The sequence below is a fragment of the Dermacentor variabilis genome, chromosome 9, assembly GCF_050947875.1.
Source record: "Dermacentor variabilis isolate Ectoservices chromosome 9, ASM5094787v1, whole genome shotgun sequence".
NCBI classification, from domain to species: domain Eukaryota; kingdom Metazoa; phylum Arthropoda; class Arachnida; order Ixodida; family Ixodidae; genus Dermacentor; species Dermacentor variabilis.
In genome coordinates this window covers 55332474-55345564 of record NC_134576.1, presented here as the reverse complement: position 1 = coordinate 55345564, position 13091 = coordinate 55332474, and the positions used below count along the sequence as shown (strand labels likewise).

The 13091-nt window shown below is 49.3% G+C and overlaps 1 protein-coding gene across 1 annotated transcript in view; it reads right to left on the bottom strand.

Moving 5' to 3' along the window:
- LOC142592710 (UPAR/Ly6 domain-containing protein bou-like) overlaps nt 1-11181 on the bottom strand; it is a 41541-nt gene extending 30360 nt beyond the window's left edge. Inside the window, exon 1 of the mRNA XM_075704301.1 lies at nt 10942-11181. Coding sequence (XP_075560416.1) covers nt 10942-11002 — 61 coding nt within the window. The 5' untranslated portion in view covers nt 11003-11181. The remainder of the gene's footprint in view (nt 1-10941) is intronic.
- Nucleotides 11182-13091: the final 1910 nt, after the last annotated feature.

Genomic DNA, 13091 nt, shown 5'->3' with positions numbered 1-13091 from the left:
CTGGCTCGCCTGCATCTCCCGCTTCCTGCGTCGCCAGGCTGCCCGCTTTGCTGCCCGGTATAACCTCTTGTATCGACGCAACTACCAAGCCGATGGTCTCAAGTGGCTCCTGGCTATCCCTAGGACTTTGCGTTTCGACATGTGCGCGTATTTCCACACTGACCCACAATGTGCACACGCAGGTATTTTGAAGACGTATGACCGCCTGCGGCAACGTTACTACTGGCGAGGAATGTTTACTTTTGTCCAAAAGCTTGTCCGCTCGTGTCCGCAATGCAAACGCCGCAAATCTTCGCCTCATCCGGCCCACGGTTTATTACAGCCGCTTCCGTGCCCTGCTCGTGCCTTCGACCGTGTGGGAATTGACCTGTACGGACCGCTACCGCTAACACCCGCTGGCAAACGATGGATTATTGTCGCAGTTGATCACCTGACACGCTATGCTGAAACCGCTGCTCTACCTGCAGCGACCGCCAGTGACGTTGCATCCTTTCTGCTCCATCGTTTCATTCTTCGTCATGGCCCACCTCGGGAGCTGCTGAATCATAGAGGCCGTGTGTTTTTGTCGCAGGTGGTTGAATCACTGCTTGCTCAATGCCGCATAGTTCACTGGACCACCATGGCGTACCATCCTCAAACTAACGGGCTTACGGAGCGTTTCAATCGCACCCTAGGTGATATGCTCGTCATGTACGTTTCATCGGAGCATACAAACTGGGACATCATCCTCCCATTTGTCACGTATATACGCATACAATACGGCTACACAAAGTACTACAGGATTTTCTCCATACTTTCTTCTCTACGTCGCGACCCTTCCCATACCATCGGTACGGTTTTGCCTTATACACCAGACGCGTCAGAGCGTGCTGCCGTTTCAGCCATCGCCCGATACGCCGAGGAATGCCGCCAATTAGCCCGAACGTTCACCTCCGCCGACCAACAACGACAAAAAGCCAATCGTGATGGCGACGCTACGAATCCGAACTTCGCCCCCGGCACACTTGTCTTGTTGTCCGTGCCTGCTACCACGCCTGGACTTTCGACAAAACTTCTCTCGCATGATGGACCATACCGCATCGTCGAACGCACCTCTCCGGTCAACTGTGTCATAGAGCCGCTTACACCGACATCCGACAAGCGCCGCCGTGGACGGGATGTTGTTCACGTTCACCGCCTGAAACAATTCTATGACCCGCTCGTCTCCACATCGTAAGTCGCCAGGATGGCTCCGCTTCTGCACCGGGGGTAATTGTAATGAAGTAGAAGAGCACACGGACAAGGCCAGCCAGATCGTCTGTTCCGTGCCTGCAGTGGAACCAGTGGGCCAGCCGGAGCGCCAGTGCTTAGCACGATCGTGGGCCGTTCGGGCAACCACCTGTTCCTGCTCTGCGTGACCTTCCTTCTCGATTACGAACAGACGCTACCAACTGAACTGCTCAAACACTCCATTACGATCGCATTAATACGATGATTTATCGGCATCGCCTTCGAAATGGGGCGGGGACAAATAGTCACATAGGCTGTTTGAGCTAATCAGGTTATCCATACATGCTTATCAAGCTAGTATTTTGCCTACCTCTCCTTCAACTTTCCTCCCTTAAAACCTCTATATATACCTTGTATAGTTACTTATGCTTGTAACGGTGCCGGTCTTATCAATTTCTTCCCCGCTTTTTTTTCCACCTATACTCTACTGGCCGACTACTGGCCGGTTGATGCTCCCACCCACTTTAAATTCCAGCGCTTTGCAAGGTAGGACTTTTCTACGGGTCTCGCTGCGTGAATACTGACACATGTATTTATCTTTCTCCGGTGACCGCTTTTCACCGGCTAACAAACGTTAAACGTTATCGCTCGTCGCAAGGCGCCCGCCTGCGCACATCAAGACGTTCTCTTTCCTTATAGCCGATCCTATCTGTTCTCCGAGTTGTCGGCCGAGCATTTTTTAATCAGATTACATACCTGACGCGAATGCGTTGTACATTCTAGAACTTGTGCGAGCACCAGCGATAACGCTGGAACGTTCGACGAGTCAAGCATAAATAGCCGACGCGTCTGAACCGCAGATCAGGTACGACGATATACCAGCGTGCTCGCCGCTATCATCCTACTGAGCGTTATTGGCGGCGAGGAGTTACGGAGTCGCCATCTATCGGAAGCGCCTCGCTGGCGTAGTATGAGGGATCACGCGGCGCGCTCCTCATAGGTTTTGCTGTCAGCGCTCACTGAAAACACCACGCGCGAGCTCTCCTGGACATTTCTGTAAGTACTTTCGAAACGAGAGAAGTTTTTTTTTACTGTCTAAATAATAATCTTGGGTAAACTGAAAGCACAGAATCGTTTACAGACGCTATCTCTTTACCGAATGCGTACAGTGAACGCCATGACTGCGCGCACGGTCGCCGCGATGGAGTCTCCCGATCCGGCTTCTTGCGTGGAAGGCAGGCATACGCTGAGAGTAAACTATGTGAAATATGTTGTTAGAGTGGGCTGTCTGTATAACCAAATGAGGCATAACAGAATGAAGCCTCAATGCAGAGATCGCACGGGTTCGCAGCGACCGACTTTGCGTCTGTATGGATGTCCGCGCACAATGTTTTGCTTTCGCTGTGAGCGCGTTTTCGCACCGTGCCATGAGCTTTAGGCCGCAGAATATGAGCAGTTGACAGTATACAAGCAACCATTGTTGCGTGGGCACTATCAGAGCTGTTCAAAATAATTTCTTTGTAGAGACGTCGACGCCGACGTCGATGATGTGCCGTCGCGACGATTCAATCTTTTTTTTTCTTCTAAATTCTTGGACGTTTCCATATTATTTCTCGAGTTGCGTCGCACTGTATGTTTATTGGTGTTCTCAGCGTGCGATTCCCGCTGCTTCTTTTTTGTAATTTAGTGCATTAATTCATAACACGTACAAACATGACCATATGCCATGCCTTTTTTTATTGTGCGTCTTACCGCTCCCTTTCCATTCTAGTGAACTTGCCAGTATATATATATAGCATCGACAAGTTCATACACCAAACCGTCATGACATTAGTCGGGCAGCAGACTCGGGCGAGCGTCTCAGCGCGCGTTTTCCGAACATCGCAGACCCGGCGCCGTAGCAGAAATCTTCCTCGCATTTGTGCTTACTGCATACCCGAGTTGTAGCCTATGACTGTTTGCCGGTTTTATGTTTCGCGAGCCAAGCTTCACGCAGCTTCTTGTCCTGCGGCTACGTGTGAATAAGGCTGACACCGGGCTCCGTTGCATACGTCCGGCCCTGCGGCACCGAGCAGTAGTCTACCATGTTGCGCGCCTTCAAAGGCAGCCGCTACCTATTGCAGTGCTTTCGAGCGTTGTAAAGGAGACACCCGAAGCGGGAAAGACTCGCCACTAAATGAGGACCGCAGCGTACGAGGGAATTTAAACTCTCGTTTTCAGCTCGCTTCGGCGCTCTCGAAGCAGCCGACGCGGCCGCTATGTCCACGTGATCCCTAATAGCACGTCACGCCGACGGTGGCGCCAGCTTTTCCAGTGGTGGAGCTCGAGGCCAATATGCGTGTTTTGCTGGGCACAGGTTCGCCCTATAAACAATTAGTTTCGGGACTTAATTGCGCTGTGCCACTGTGGTAGTTCACCGTCACTACAGCGTCATAATATCACATTCCGTTAGGGCGTGCTGAGTTGAATTTGGCTGGACTCTGCAAGGGGCGATTCCCAGCAGTATAGTCTAGCTGCCTGCTGCTCAACCGTGGCAGTGCTTATTGCCGGAGTGTTCGCCGGCACAACCAGCTTGTCCAAGGAGCTTAAATCGTTTTGGGAACTTGAGAGCATTGGGAATTATCGACTCTTGTGACCAAACGAACGAAGAAAGAAGTCATGAGCACATTTTCGGCATCGGTAGAGAAAATTGACAAGCGCTATGAGGTAGCACTGCCTTAGAAACCCCTAAACATACAACTCGCCGACAACAAAACTGTTGCAAAAAAGCGCTTGACTAACCTCACGAAGAAGTTAATGAAAGAAGAGACGATACTGATCAAGTATGACGAGGCTATCCGTCAATGCCTGGAACAAGGGTTCGCAAAACGACTTCCATCGCAAGAAACTAACAACGATGTAAGCAGATTATACTACACGCCTCATCACGCAGTGTTTAGACCTGACAGCCTTTGGACCAAGATTAGAGTTGTATTTTATGCATCTTCTCATGGTGCAGGTTGTATATCTCTGAACGAAACCCTAGAACCAGGACCGAACTTGAATCCAGACTTGCTTAAGGTGTTGCTGACCTTCAGAATTCATCGTATTGGATTAAGTGCAGACAATGAAAAAGCACTTTTGCAAATTTTAGTGCAACCGGCGGATCGCGATGCCCTCCAATTTCTCGGGTATGGATATCTTTCAACGAATGAGGACCCAGAGCCTCCTATTGAGGTCTGTAGAATGACACGTGTCCCTTTTGGCGTGACAAGTAGTCCATTCCTCCTCGCAGCCACCGTGCGCCACCATCTGTCCACGACAGGAGATTATCCAGAAATAAGAAAAACCATCAGCGAGAGCCTTTAAGTGGACGACCTCATAACAGGAGCGAACACAGCGCAGGAGGCTTCGTATTTCTACTGAGGGGCACTAGATGTCATGAATCGAGCAAGCATGACACTGCGCAAGTGGAACTCAAATTCTAAGAAGCTGCAACAGCTGTTCAACGACGAAGGAACCGGATGCGCCTTTGGCTATGTGGAATTTCCAACAACAAGTGTCTCACGGGTCATCGGACTCGTACAAAGATAATCTGGAATTTTCCATGGAGGCCATCTTAGATTTCCTAGACCGAAACATCAACACAAAACGGTTCATCCTTCAGGCATCGGCTTGTATATATGATCCATTTAGTCTCATTCCTCCGGTCACTGTGACAACCAAGGTGATGTTCCAAACACTGTGGGAATTGGGTATTGAGTGGGACGCCCCTCTTCCTGAAGAAGTCAAAGCAGCTTGGACGCAGTGGCACACCCAGCTACACCATTTAACGGTCGTAACAGTGCCAAGACGATATGGTAGCTTACCGAACGATAGCTGGAAGGATGTACACATCTTCATAGATGCCAGTCCCAAAGCTTGCGGTGCAGTTGTATATTTGCGCATTTCCGGGGTCAAGGAAGCAAAGGTTACTCTGGTCCTCTCAGAGTCCCGAGTAGCACCAATTAAGAGAATTTCTCTTCCAAGACTGGAATTGATGGGCATGGTGATAGGTGCTCGACTGAGGGAATATTTGGTGCGGTCACTGAGCCTTCCAATAGTCAAATGGTATCTGTGGACTGATTCATCTATCGCGCTGCACTGAGTGCGAGGTCCCGCACAGCAATGGAAACCTTGTCGCCAAGAGAATGTTGAAAATTTAGCGGCGAAAGCATCCACACATCTGGAACCGCTGATCTGGGATCGTAAATCCCGCCGACCTTTTGACAAGGGGAGTCACACGTCAGGCACTCAAGTCGAGTTCACTTTGGTGGAATGGACCTATTTGGCTTTTGCAGCCATCTACTTGCTTGCCAAGGCATGAAGGCATCGCTGACATGACCATCGCAGAGGAGGAAAGAACACTTCGCGTTCACAACGTGACTGTAAAGGAATCTGTCTTGCCTCTGCAAAAACGTTGCTCCCTCTCGAGACTGGTTCGAGTGACGGTCTGGGTTTTACGATTCTTCTACAACGCCAGGCACTCCGGCCAGAAATACGAGGGACCTATTATGACAGAGGAAGTTCAAAAGGCACATACTTGTTTGATTCTTCAAGTACAATTCGAGGCCTTCCAAGAGGAACTCCAGTGTCTTCGCCGCTCGACACGCATGCCAAGCGATTCCCCGATACGTGATCTCAGCGTCATCTACGACGACGATGGAGCGCTGAGAGCGGGAGGAAGGCTCCATGCAGCCGAGTTGTCCGACAACGTGAAGCATCCAATTATCCTACCGTCGAGACATCCCTTCACGGAGCTAACGATCAGCGCAACCCACTGCTGTCCCCTGCATGCCGGCGCACTGGAGACTTACCGAACGGAGGTAACTGTACTGGATCGTGCGGGGGAAGGTAAATGGTGAAAAAGGTGCTTAAGAAATGTGTGACTTGCAAACCGTCTTAGCAGCCGAGCTGCTACTGAGCCAATCGCTCCTCTGCCTCGTGAGAGGGTGACACAAGCTCCACCCTTTGATGTTACCGGTGTAGATTTTGCTGGCTCACTGAACACAAAGGATCAAGGAAATAACCGTAAGCCTTACATCGTTATTTTCACGTGTGCAGTGACTCGGGCAATGCACCTTGAATTGGTGGCCGACATGTTCACCTCAAACCTCCTTATGGCGTTTCGATGATTTATCTCGAGAAGAGTTTGTCGAGTGATCTTTTCTGACAACGCCAGGACATTCCAACGACCTTCTAAGGATCTAAGGCGACTATGGACAACAATAAGAGGAGAAGAAATTAACAACTTCACAAGCCACCAGATCCGCTGGAAATTTATAGCTGAGAAAGCTGCTTAGTGGGGAGGATTCTGGGAAAGAATGGTTCGGTCCTTGAAAACATCGTTGAAGAAGGTCTTGGGAAACAGCTCCTGCAACTTCGAGGAGCTCACGGCAATCGTAACTGAAATCGAAGCTGCCATCAACTCTAGACCCTTGACCTACGTCTACACGGAGGCGAGCGAACCCGAACCTCTAGCACCATCGCACTTTCTAGAGGGAAAGCGACTGATCACTCTTCCTGACAGTGGTTCCGCTACAGAGGTGGCTCAGCCCCCTGGTCAACTCACTCGTCACTGGCACTACCGGCAAAGGATGGTCGACCAATTTTGAGGTCGCTGGTAAAAGGAGTATCTGACGAGTCTCCAATCAGCGCATTTCGCTATGCCAAATTCGTCAGGTGCACTGAAGAAAGGAACTCTCGTTTTAGTCCGTGAACACTATCTACCGAGGCAACTCTCGGAAATTGGAAAACTGGCAGAGGTGCTTCTTGGACGAGATGGAAGAATCAGAGCTTGCATGGTGCGCATGCCTGATGGAACCACATTGAGAAGACCGATTCAACTGTTGTACGCCATGGAATACATGGAAGAATGACCTGAAGCTCATGCTGGGGAGAGTATGAAGAAACTGCCAACTTTATAGCCTCACTCTTTTCGTCAACGGGCAACCCTGTACTCCTCCGAACACGCTATCGCATCACTATCGAAATAAAGTTTAGTTGTCCACCTCAAACGAAGCAGTCGGTTCTTTTTTGACCTGCCAAAATTTCGTCATGTGCTATTCAATTTTGGTGGAGGAATGTGAGGTAACGTCGGGTGTCAGCCGGTTGTCATGTCACGGTAGGTTCCTTTTTTTCGTGGAAGGGGCCTGGGCGACGAGGGGGGGGGGATTATCTGCTTTGCTGGAGGTCAGTGAACTCTTATGGTCAGTGACCACTCTTATGGTTTGGTTCCCACGCCAAACGATCAGATATATAGTGAGAAGATCTTCCAGTTCCCCCTGCCAATTCACAGACGCCCGTTCACTTCGTCGAGTTGAAAACCGATACACTCAAAATAGTTCACAACACGCACTCACACCGCGGCTGATGATGCGCGTCGCATGTTTGCGCAGCCAATATAAATTTTCGAAACCCGTATAGTTACCGCTGCACCGAAATGCTACGCAGTGGCTCCACGACGGCATCGTATGAACTGGCATCACGCAAGTTTCACGGAGAGCGAGTGCCAGTTTCCAGCGTCCGTCCGTGTCCAACGCCTTTTCCTTGTGTGCGCGTCGTTTTGTGTTTCGTTGGTACCCCCTTTTTCAAGTTCATCGTGCACCAACTGGCTCAAGAACTTGCGCTAATGCGTCTCCAAATCGTTCCGCAGCACGTGACGGCAACACATTCAAGCAGCGCCGCGCCAATTAGCACAAGAGAGAGAGGAGGAAAGGCTCGCCGCACGGTCTTCCCTCCTTGCTCGACCACGGCCGGTCTCGAGGGGTGCGCGCGCTCCCCTAGAGACAGGCCGTGGCTCGACGAAAAGGTGTGCAGACCCTTTTCACGGCCGTCCGGTGAGCGCCGCCATGTTTGATCACGTGAGGACGCGTCCATTGGTGACCTCAGCTGTGTTCTATAGGCTGCCTCCGTGTTTACAATGGAGCTGCCACGATGCCCTTGGCGGCTCAGCAAACCTCTGTTTCGGCGGATATCGTAGACGCGTTGATTGGGTGAACGACACGAAGCTTTGGTCACAGCTTTAGAGGACATGTAAGCGCTTTTGGTGTTAGCGAATACGGTGATTGTGCTTTAAGTGGGACTAGAAATGTATTCGAAGCTGTCCAAGCTTTTCGCTTATAAATTAAATCGGGATCAGCGTGTTTCGCTCTTCGTTCTTTATTTGGCAAACACTTTGAAGCAGCGGTTTGTCCTGTTTTTGACAAGTAACGTTCCCCGGCGCGGTCACTGTATGACTGTTTATTTTCTGCCGAATGGCTCACGAGTGTGCTTAGCTGCGGTAGATTTGTTGTTGGAGAGCACAAGGCTTGGAATGTAGATGTTCCGCACTTTGGTAATAACTTGTAGCAAGGACGTATTATCGACAGTCACTCGCTTACTCTGTAGAACGTCACGAAAGGTTCAGCTTCGAACATTTGTGTGCTGTCGGTGTAGACGCCGTCACCCATGCTTCGGCGCATTGATTCAAGTATGTGCCCGTTCACTTATTCTTGATACGTCTAGAGTTGGCGTAAGTTTGCGTGTGAGTTGAGGTGGATGCATGCGTGAATAACTTGCGAGAAACTTACTAGGCCACGAAATGACGCTACTCCCTTTGTCACCGTGTAACGAACGGTATACCCACTGTTGCCTTCGTTTCGGGGTTGAAGTCATTTCCTTGGAGGTTACCGATAGAACGCTGGCGGATGAGTCAATTTTTTTTTAATCCTCGGGGAAAGCCATGCAACGGGAAAGGCCGGCAACACAGGCTCTCCTTATGTAACAGCGTTCCGTGAACTTGGCCACACAGATTGATTGCACTTGCTAATATGCCAGTCACTATGTTCGCAGCAAACTGTACAGCAGACGTCTTCCCTCCATCGCTTCCCGTTTTCCAGCATGATTTGAGCGCAGCGCGTTAGCTAACACGCAGTTGCGTTTCCGACAGGTGATCGCACAGAGGCAGGCCCGAAGTTTTGATGGTTTCGTATTCGCGCGATTTCGCTGAGCAAAAAACGCCGTCTCCTTCCTCCGGAGCGAAATGCTTCGCGAAAAGGGTCTATAGTTGTCCTTGCCCTGGGGAGAAAATGCTTGGACCCTGGTCGTGCCCCAACAAAGAATAAATCTCTCTACAGGATTTTGTCATGGACACTGACTCGATAAATTCTTTGGGAATGGTATTATAACGCAATTTTAATTTTCTCCGTGGTTACCCTGCTGACCTTTCTGCCTTCTTCTTGATTCAATACAAATTTATCTTTCTTTAGTTATCCATGCAATCAATGAACTCGCTGTGTTAGTTTTACGTTATGTTAGTGTTTTTGTAAATTTATTATTTTTTGTAATTTTTTGAGCTATAGGACTTTCGGGTAGCCGGTCCTTTCTGGGGCCAAACTTCCCTGTTTCACATTTAATGAAGAAAGCAAATAGAGGCAACAACGCCACGCACGAGATCAGCCTGAACTATTTACCCACGTGAAGGGTATACCCGCAAGTCTAATTAACGCACTCGCCTTCCCGTTTATCTCTCTCCGATTACTTCACGTTACCCAACCTAAGTCAACGTCTGGCGTATACAGGGGGTCTGCTATAACCAGTTGACTGTACACATCCCTCGAGGTGAAATAAACTAGTATTAGTAGTAGCAGTAGTAGTAGTACTTAGTAGCAGCAGGGCTCAGCATAAAACCAGCTTGCACGGGGCGAAATATTGCTCGGTAAGGCCGCAAGATGCTCACGTCTTTGCAAAGCCATGGCTTCATCACATATGCTGTTATAGGTGTATATATAAGAAACAATGCGGTGTTTTAACAGTTGTTTCTCGAATCATTCTAAAATGTTTATAAATTTAGGCCTATCGCAAGCGTGTCAGGGGTGTGAAAGTAGCCGCACAATGTACGGGTTGCTGTTGCGTTGGTAAATACCAATAGCACGTCACGCCATCAAAGCCTTTGATGGTATGAAGTATAGTAGCCATAATATGCAGTCGCGCTCATCACAGCTGAAGAACGATAGTGGTGAAGTTTAGTACCGACAAGCTACAATGCTATTGCTCAGCGTAGCACCGGATACAGCAACATACCACGGGCCCGTATTCACAAATCCTCTTACGTTACAATTCTTCGCATGGGAAAATTTCAGCCACTCCTGATGTTGGACATATCATTAGCGAAGGCGGCCGACCAATGGCAAAAAGCACTTGCTAACGAAAAGCTTTACGAGTTCGGCGCAAGGTTACCAGCTGCAGACACCGCGGCGCGACACATAAAGCCATAGTATTGCCATACAGGGTGATCGTTCTTTAAGTTTTTTGGAATATTTAAAAAAGCGCATGTGGCAGATAGCGTAATTTCTTGTCCTTGAGCTGGATTACTCGAAAGAGGCGCATGTTGGTAGCACAAGAAATTGAAACACAATGCACGAGTAGACTAAAGTTTTGCTGTTAAGTATAGGGAGCATCGTCAACAACTTGAGCAATGCGCACGCCGGGATGCGAAACTATTTTCTCACCAACTGACGAGCTACCGAATAAGAGCAAAAGTCAAGACGCGATCCTCATTCAATTACGTTTTTGTATATTCGCTGCCGATGGCCGCAGGTTAACAGGTTACTCGCTTTAAAAAAACCTCTAGACCTGCCTTCGAACCGGGAACCGTAACTGTCTCGGACAAGTATCCGGGACCACGCGTTGCGCATGGAAAAGAAGATGCGAAACCGCAAGAAAGCCGCTTACCTTGGCGCAGACAGAGGGCTAGGATCGCCAGCGATGCGACGGCGTTGATCCGATAAGCCATCGGCGGCGGAGGAGGAGTTTCACGGAAGCTTCCGAACCCCACCAGGTTCAAACCTTGCGAACGCGAGGAACGCTTGTGAAGCTTTTCTTCAATATTGCGGGCACCAAGCCGCGCTTCTTGCGCCTCCGCCGCTGCAGCTGCCGTCGCAGACGGCGACAACTAGGTGGGTCGCCGCCATGTTGCTGTGTTGATTTTCTCTTTCCCCCTTTTCCGCGTCGTTCCTTTCCCACTCCGTCGCCATTTACGCTGTTTATTGGAAACAAGGAACCCCTGCGCGCGCTTAGGATAGGGACACTTCTCGTCGTCGGAGTCCCTCCGATGGCGGCAGCCAGGCTTTAGGGAAAGAGTATCGAAACGTGGTAGCAGAGTGCGGACAACGCGAGCTCTGCGGTGCAAAACCCTCGCGGGGGGTATGGGATTTCTCGGCGGCAAAGAACGGGCCCCGGTTTTACGGCTTGCGCGGGCCGAGGAAATGGAATTATATTGGATTTAAGGCTCTGATTGATTGATGATTGGGTTTAAATGGCGCAAGGGCCAGTTCTGACCAAAAAGCGTAAAAGATTTAACATCTTAAGGTGGGACTGTGAAGGCCGAGAATACGGTGGTGTGGTAGATATCAAATGTAAAATCAACGCAACGTGAGTCGGAGCCTCGAATTTGCTGTGAAACGTAATGATAAATGATTGTACAATCAAGGTTACCTCACGTATATGTCTATCGCATATATATATATATATATATATATATATATATATATATATATATATATATATATATATATATATATATATATATATATATATATGCTCGAGTGAATTTCACATGCGTGCTTGTTATTTTAACCAGGCAAAAATGCACATGCATTTCTTATCTGAGTATTTTTCGGCAATATCAGTGACCTCCAAAATCTTTTTTAAGAGCAGTCAGAGCACGTTTTTAGACTTTGGTATACTTATGAATATCCCGACGCAACCCTCCAGCAATGGGGAAGCTGTGGTGAGCGCCTCTCTTTTTTTCTTTTTTTTTTTAATACGCTTTCATGAATGTGGCCGCCGCGACCGGGCATATAGCACCCACGACCTCGTGCTCAGCAGCGCAACGGCAGTCATGATCACTGAGCCCTCGCGACGGATGGTGCTCTAAATGAATTGTCGAAAGGGCCATTTCTACATACCAGGAGCGAATAAAAAAAATCTGGCAGGGGAAATCTCACAGTGACTGTTGACATTAATGAGATTAGCCTCGAAGCGATCTATCGACACAGTCTGTATTGCCACCACCGAAGAGCGTCATGTATGCGGCATGCATGTGCACGCAACCGGGCACCTCTCTCGGAGTTCCCTCTTATACAGCACTGCACGGGGCTGGCTTTCCGACCCGCACGCCCGGCCCGGGCCCGCTTTATGATGACTGGGCCCAGGCGCCCATTATTAAGCTTAGCCAGGGCCCGCGTGTGCATGACCAGGCCCGGCCTGTAAGTAAAGACGTGTATATATATATATATATATATATATATATATATATATAAGCGAATTCTCGAGCGCACAGCATAAAGTACACGCACAAGTAAAAAGAAACACCCCTTGCGTTAGCGCTAAAATCGCAAAAGGGGTAACATCGCAAAAGGGGTAACAGGGAAATGACTTATGAAGAGCAGTATTTTGTTTAACTTATTTTTTCATTACGCGGAAATAATGTTAGTCTTTGTGGAAAAAAAATAGGACTTTATCTGTTTTTCTATTTTCTTTGCTAAGGTGTACACTATAAAAAGCCAGCTCTTTCCACGTGTCACTTCAGCTTGGCTCGGAATGCCTTGGACCATGCAATGCATGACGCTCGCGCGTGCTTGAAGGCATGACTTAGGCCCTTTAATGAGCAGGCCCGAGTGCGGCCCGGGCCCGCCGAAAGACGCTTCGGACGGCCCGGCCAGGCCCGGGGGGCGGGCTTGGGCTTTTGGGTCGGCCCGGGCTTGTGCAGTGCTCTGCCCTATAATAGGGAGCCTTCATATGCACACGCGTTCCAGCGCTGTTCTACAAGGTGGTGACGTCTCCAAAAGTACTGCTTCTATTTACGACGAAATTTGGCAGAC